General features: G+C 39.2%; 1 protein-coding gene across 2 annotated transcripts in view; it reads left to right on the top strand.

Annotated features, from left to right (window-relative positions):
- Window positions 1-7708, top strand: part of NMRK1 (nicotinamide riboside kinase 1) — a 31183-nt gene that overhangs the window by 15958 nt on the left and 7517 nt on the right. The window contains exons 5-8 of one of the 2 annotated variants that reach the window (XM_012644418.1): window positions 1115-1262; window positions 1340-1411; window positions 2027-2136; window positions 4344-4427. In XM_012644418.1, the coding sequence (XP_012499872.1) occupies window positions 1115-1262; window positions 1340-1411; window positions 2027-2136; window positions 4344-4427 (414 nt within the window). The remainder of the gene's footprint in view (window positions 1-1114; window positions 1263-1339; window positions 1412-2026; window positions 2137-4343; window positions 4428-7708) is intronic. The other variant, XM_012644419.1, reaches the window with a different exon arrangement.

The raw sequence follows: 7708 nt of genomic DNA, 5'->3' as shown, positions 1-7708 counted from the left end.
AGGCAAATGCAGGGTCCACTTTACTCTTCTGTCAGCTAGGCTGACGCCATGGCACTCTACCCGGGGAAAAAAAGTGAGACTGTGTTAGAAAAAAAAAAAAAAAAAAAGAGTCTGAGTGATCCCCAAACAGATTAAACAAGACTAATCAAGAAAACAATAGATTAAACGACTGATCAAGAAAAAAATAGAGAAGAGAAGGCACAGATTACCAATATCAAAGGCAACGAAAGTAATATCACTATAGATCCTATAGACATTAAAGAGATAGGAGGATATTATAAACAAACACTTTATTCAAATAAATTTGAAAACTTAGATGAAATTGACAGTTTCCTAGAAAGATGTCATTTACCAAAACTAACACCAAAACAAAGAAAAAAAATCTTAATATTTCTATATCTATTAAATAAATTAATCATAATTTTAAAACCTTCCACTAAAAATACCTCTAAGCCCAGGTGGTTTGATTCAGTAGTTCTGGAGTGAGGCCAAGAATTTGCATTTCTGACTAGTTCCCAGGTGATGCTGATACTACTGCTCTAAGTACCACCCTTTGAGAAACACTGGTATAGGCTACTTTCCTAGAATTGCAATTGTCAGCTCAGAAAAGTGTGCACATTTTAAGTTTGAAAATGACATATTTGTGTTCTTCATAAATTTTTTATGACTTTTTATTATTTATCTATAAGAGCTCTTTGCCAAAGACGTTACAGATATTTTCCCCAGTGTGTCATTTATCTTTCAAACTTATCTATAGATATTTGTCTTCCAAAATTTTTGAATTTTTGTGTAGTCGAGAGAGAGTAGAAGTTATAAGTGAAGCAAGGTTAGCCATTAGTTTATGACTGTCAAAACTGGTAATAGGGACATGGCAGTTCAATGTACTTTCTACTGTTTTAGATGTTTAAAATTTTCCATAATAAAAATGTTTTAAACACTCCAGTTTATCAATATTAGAGTTTTAATTTATTATCTAAAATATTTGTTGTTAGGTATTTTGAAGGGTAAATAAAATGATGTTATCTTATACATTTACAGAACCCTGGATATGCAAAAAGTCACATCACAAAATTTTTGTTGTATTGATTTCATATTTTTGTGTGTTTGTTTGAAGTGCTTGAAGCACTTAACATGGAAAAGATGATGTCAGCCATTTCCTGCTGGATGGAAAATCCAAGGCACTCTGTGGTATCAACAGACTGGGGAAATGCTGAGGAAACTCCCATTCTAATCATCGAAGGTTTCCTTCTCTTTAATTATAAGTAAGCATCTTTACTCTAATATTGACTCTGAACGAATGGGAAAAAGACCTTGCGTACTAAATATGCTGTTATTTTAGGCCCCTCGCCACTGTATGGAATAGAAGCTATTTTCTGACCATTCCATATGAAGAATGTAAGAGGAGGAGGAGGTAAGTTTTAAATTTATCTTTGTGGATTGTAATTCAAAAGACTAAATTTAGGAAAAATGAGGAAAGCAACATTATTGAGCAATGTGTATAGCTCACTTTCCAAACAAGGACAACCTTAACTCTTTTATACAAGGAGCAAAACCTTTTTCCATAAATGGTCATCCACTGTTAGCAAATTACTTTTCTAAGAAAAGGGCCTTACATCTAGCTATTTGGCTCATTTCTCCTAAATCTTAAAACAAAGCAATCCCATGTTGATTATAATTTTGAGTTAGTGGCTGTGTATTCTGCTACAGCTACAAAGAACATCAGTTAGTTTAAAGTTTAATCCAACATGTCAGTATCTCTATCATTATTTATACTATTTGTCCCTTAATTCTTTTATAAGGCACTAGAGAAGAAAAAGATAATTATGAATGATAGTGAATTACAAAGTTAATTTCAGGATCAGAGAACTAAATCCATTTTATTGTCTTTCTAACTGCCATCGAGTTAGAACGTGTAATCCTGTTTAGATTTAATCTCCGAGTGATTTTCCCATTATGCTGACCATTATTATTTTACTTTATCAATTGTGTGTTTCTGTCAAAATAAGTTTCCTACGTGTTTTGATAGTACAAGGGTCTACAATCCTCCAGACCCCCCAGGGTACTTTGACGGCCATGTGTGGCCCATGTATCTAAAGCACAGACGAGAAATGGAGGAGAACGTCACGTGGGAAATTGGTAAGTGCCTTTTCTTCCCCCATTCAAAGCCTTTTGCTTGTCTTTCATCTCAAAGTACAGAAAAGAAAGGTGATGTAGAAGATTATAAAGGGATACTTGAAGCAGAACACTCTGGGCTGCCCCTCTTACAGCCTGTTCTCCTAGTCTCTGTTTCTCTGTCTGTGGCTCTTGTGAAGGTCTGGACAGTTATTCATTCCACCAGCATTGAATGATGCCTTCCAGGTGCAAGGTGCTGCCCCGGAGCTCTCAAGTTGAGTAAGGCAGAACTAGCCCCAACCCTCATGCAAGTGACATTCTACCAGGGAAACAGGCATTACAGACATTAGCTGCACAACCATGTCCTTTCCAGCTGTGGTAAGTGCTGTGACACCAAGCTCTAGGGGACTGCCCAAATCCCAGTGGTAGGGGAAGACTTCCTTGAGGAAGCTACATTTAAACCAAACTTTGATGGGTGTAACTGAATAAAGGAAGGTGGGTTGAGGGGATGGAAGATCACCCCAGTTGCGGCAGGGCACACAAAAAGGCCAGGGGGCAGGAAGGAACGAGCAGCGCCTGAAAGAAAGCTGGTGTAGAGAAAGCTTTGTGGTAGGAGAAGCCAAGGGAGAGAATTGATGCTGAATAGGCAGGGTCCAGACCCTAAAAGGCCAGTAGGCCAGATAAAGACTTTGGTCATTGTCCTAAGAGAAGAGGGAAGCTCTCTACGGAGAGGTTTAAACAAGGACATGATTCATACAAATTCTTGTTCTGGTAAGCTCCCTCTGGCTGTGTGGAGGATGGACGTAGAGGGTGTTATATTGGATGCTTGCACTCAGTAGAACTGGGTGATAGAATAGCTACAGAGGGGGCGGGAAGATGACAGACACCTCAGCAACTGACAGGTGTTATTTCAGAAAACAGGAAAAGGCGAAGGAGTTGCAGATTTGTAAGGGAGGAATGCAAGTCTGTTTTGCACTTAAGGAGGTTGAGGTGGCTGAGAGACAAAATGTAGCAATTTGGATCTGTGGCCTGAACTAAGAACAGATGACTGGAATGTAGATTTCAATGCAGAGAAGATAGCAGAAGTCTGTTGGATAAGGCAAAAGAAGCAGAGCTGACATACACTTTTCACAGGAAAGGGGGTGTGTCCATATTGTCAGAAACCTGTTGACCTGCGGGACAGGTGGCTGTGTCAGAGCTGAGCAGAAAGCACAGGGAGCTCATCCCCTGGTCCAGTGCTCCGGTTCTGGCTGCACCAGTTCCAGCTTGGGCCATGGGTTACAGGGATGTCCTCTTGCTGCCTTTCTCTCCCTTTTCACCTAAAATGCAAATCCGACCGTGCTCCTGTGCTGCTTGAATACGTTCAGTGGTCTCCGTGTCTCCGGGATAGCATCCAAACAGCTAGACATCGAGGCCTCTAAAGACTAAGGCACGGCCTTGGTCCAAAATCTCATTTCTCACCTGTTGCTGCTCCCCTCCCCCCCACATTCTAGCCATTCCAAACTGTGCATCTTTTTCCTAACAGGCAAAGTTCTCTCGTACCTCTCTGCCATGTTGTTTTCTGACTAGAAGGCCCTTTCCTTCCTTTAACCTAGGTAACTTCTACTTTTTCTCTAAAGCTGCTTATGCCAGTTTTATTAAAAATACGTATCTTCTGGGTCTGGTGAGTTCTGATTCAGTATATATGTGGCAGAGCCCAGACCACTGCATGGTTTAAGAAGCTTCACAGGTGATCCTAATATACATGTTAGAGAATTACTCCCTTAAATGACCCTGTTGGGCAAGCACCTCTTCAGTGCTCCTAAAGTACTACATGCACAGTGCCACTTAACTCTCTTCTTTCTTTCTTTTCTTTCTTTCTTTCTTTCTTTCTTTGTTTCCTTCCTTCCTTCCTTCCTTCCTTCCTTCTTTCTTTCTTTCTTTCCTTCTTTCTTTCCTCCCTCCCTCCTTCCTTTCTTTCTTTCTTTCTTTCTTCTTTTTTTTCTTTTCTCTTTTACTTAAATAATTGTCACATAAGCCAGTGTGGATTTATCTGTAACAAATAAAAACTTTTGACCTATTGTACCTGGCTGTGATCTATTTCTTTAATTGCTATTAATTTCTTTGAAGGTATGGTCCTCGGTTCTTTGGTTAAACCTGTTGGTATTTGTGGGAGATGTCAGGTGCTAAGGTAAACATCCTATGTTAATAAGCCTGTTAGCATTTAAACTGCCCTCTTTTCCCATTCTCAGTTTACCTAGATGGAACGAAATCTGAAGAAGACCTCTTTTCACAAGTATATGAAGATATAATACAAGAACTAGCAAAGCAAAAGTGTAAGTATTGTGCTATCAAAGTGGATAGTGGAGGAATAAAATAGTTCATTACATGCCCAAGAATGGCATACCAGAATGCTAATGTAGGAGTGATTGTATTCATTCATTCTTTGCTTTGAGGATAATTTAGAATCAGAAATTCTGTGTAGGTTTGGAGACTTGATTATTTTGTTTGTCAATTCTTATTGTTGTTGTTGGAGACAGAGTCTCACTCTGTTGCCTAGGCTGGAGTGCAGTGGTGTCATCATATTAATAGCTCACTGCAGCCTTGAACTCCTGGGCTCAAGCAATCCTCCTGCCTGAGCCTCCTAAGTAGCTGGTACTGTAGGCACATGCCACCATGCCATGCTAATTTTTTATTTTTTGTAGAGGTGGGGATCTCACTATGTTTCTTAGACTGGTCTTAAACTCCTGGCCTCAAGCGAGCCTTCCACCTTGTCTTCCCAAAGTTCTGGGATTATAGGTGTGAGCCAGTGTGTCCAGTCTGTTAGTCAAGTTTTTGGGGGTGAAACTATTTACCCTTTGTTATATCTCTTAATGATATTTATGTTATTTAGTTTAAAGTTTTTAGTGGATGGCTGTCCCCAGTGGAGTGGAATTATCATTTGGGCATAGTGATATTAAAATGCTGATGATTTTGTTTTAATACATCTTGGAGTGCTTTTTTTCTTTTATTCCCTTAAAGATTTTCCATAAAATTTCTATTTTCCAAATAGCTCAAAAATAAACACAAGATTTAAAAAATTATTTATGGAGTGTTTCTTTAAGGTTTTCATATTGGACAACACTTCTTGCAAGTGATAGAAATCCACCTAAATCTGCCTTAAGCAAAAAGAAAGTACAGGGGTGATAGTGACTTCGGGCTCAACTGGTGTAAGGAGCTCAAATAGGGTGCTCAGAGTTCTGTCTCAGTTCTGCTTTGTGTTTGGGTTTATTCTGAAGTCAGGCCCTCTCCGCTGACAGATGTGATGTCTGTTGGCAACATCGTCTTCCTCCTAGGTCTGACAGCCCCAGTATAAAAAGAAAGTTTATCCTTTTTAAGGATTGTCTATGAGTTGATAAATGTTGGAACTGGGTGTTAAGTATAAGGAGGTTCATGGTATTCTCACTTCTTTTGCATGTTTAAAATTGTTTATTTTAAACAGATTTTTAAAAAGCAGTTTTCCATTTTAGTCCAGATGAAAAGTCCCAGAGAAGACATTGATTGGTCCTACTTGGGTCACATGACTCAATCACTATTGCTAGGGAGATGACATACTCTGATTGGCCAGGACTAGATCATGTACCCTATCTTTTAATTAAATACTCCACCTAGGACCTCCTGATTTAAAACGTTTCCCAAAGGGAAATCAGGGCAGGAGCTAGAACCTAGAAGGAGGAGGATGAAAAAGCATGCTGGAAGGACAAAACTATAGATCTAGCTGCTGTTATATTTGAACTATTTGGATTAAAAGGATTTCCGTGGCTAACATGAGCAAAATGCAATCATCAGCTGGCTCAAGAGAAGACGGTGTGACTCACTCTAGCAGTGAAGAATTTCATATGGTTGTTTAGGTGAGAAGCAACTGCCCTAGTCCAAATGTTGTCACCTCTCAATAAGAATTAGATTCTTATCTTACATCTTCAATAAATTACTCTTTGCCCAACTAGGCACTTCATTGATGCTAACCACTCCTAATTTCAGGATCAGCCCTTCATGTAGGCATAAACCCATTTGAAGAAATTTCAGAACCACTTTAAAATTTCTTCTTGCAAGTGGAATTTATAATCCTTTCCATATATGCCCACCCACCCCTGCCATCTGTTACTCTGATGAAAGACAGGCCTCCCGTAATGAAGCTCAGAACACTGACATGAGTAGATGTAAGAGGGTGTGAGGGGGAGGAGGGGAGCAGCCATCCTAAATGATACCACATAAGCCAGAGCCACTTCTCTGAGAGTTATTGGCCCCCCTTTCTGGCACTAATGAGATGATTCTGGGGGTGTTTCAGCTGCTGGACTTCTCTGTCTTCTCAGTAATGGTAAGTGCTAGGGTCCAATTCTCCTCTAGTGACTAAGTCAAACCCTGGAGTTTGGCCTTATGGTCTACTGACTGATAAAGATGAAAGGAGCCCTGGTTATGTAGTTCAGGTAAACTGCATCCAGTTCCATTTCCAATCCTGCCTGGCCATGTGTTCCAAGGCCCAGGAACAGCCGGCATGTTTTGATGGGTGCTGCAAGCCCCTAAGAAAGGACATTTCCATATATGTGTGACAAACCTCCTTTTTCCTTGTCTAGAGGGAGGTAAGGAAGTATTCAACTATGCCATTTTAGGCTATCTTGCTTATGTTCTCGATACTGGATAAAGTTACAAAACAAAACAAAAAGAATAACAAATATTAGAAGAGGCATAAAATTGGAAGCAGATCAGCTTTTCCTACCTCCAAGATTTATGTTAGTTTTACTCAGTTGCATAAAGTACTGTTTTATTTGTAGTAACCCATCACCTTTCCTAGTTCTTCCGTCCACAATATCCTGGCAAAGCTGGCCTGAGGAATCTTAGCATAGCCTTGTTTAACCCTAGTATGACACTCAGCTAGCAGAGGAGGCCTTTCAGATGTTGCCAGTAACTACTGTTCAAGTCTTCTCTCATAATATCTCATGAATCTGTTTAGATAATTTTTCATTCTAAGTATATAAAATCATAATTATGATAAAGTAATAATGAAAGGGAAACAAGAAAGATTGAATTTAACTTTTTTCTTTATTGATACATAACATTTTATATTCATGGGGTGCATGTGAGTGCTTTCTATATGCATAGAATGTGCAGTGATCAAGTCAGGGTATTAAGGTGTCCGTCACCTTGAGTACTTATCATTTGTATGTGTTGGTGACATTTCAAGTTCTCTCCCAGTCTGCTATCTGCTATCAAACATTAGAACTTATTTCTTCTATCTAACTGTAAGTTCATACCCGTTCACCAACCTCTCTTCATTTCCCCCTCCCACCCTCACACCCTTCCCAGCCTCTGGTATTTATCCTTCATTCTATATCTACATGTGATAAGCTTTTTTTAGCTCTCACATATGAGTAAGAACATATAGAATTTGTCTTTCTGTGCCTGGGTTATTTCATTTAACATAATGACCTCCAGATCCAACCATGTTGCTACAAATGACATGATTTCATTCTTTTTTATGGCGAAATAGTATTTTATTGTGATTATATGGCACGTTTTATTTATTCATCTGTTGATGGACACTTAGGTTGATTGCCTACCTTTGCTATCATGAATAGTG

Source organism: Propithecus coquereli, unplaced genomic scaffold, assembly GCF_000956105.1.
Source record: "Propithecus coquereli isolate 6110/MARCELLA unplaced genomic scaffold, Pcoq_1.0 Scaffold211, whole genome shotgun sequence".
NCBI classification, from domain to species: domain Eukaryota; kingdom Metazoa; phylum Chordata; class Mammalia; order Primates; family Indriidae; genus Propithecus; species Propithecus coquereli.
This window is presented reverse-complemented; position numbering and strand designations above follow the sequence as displayed.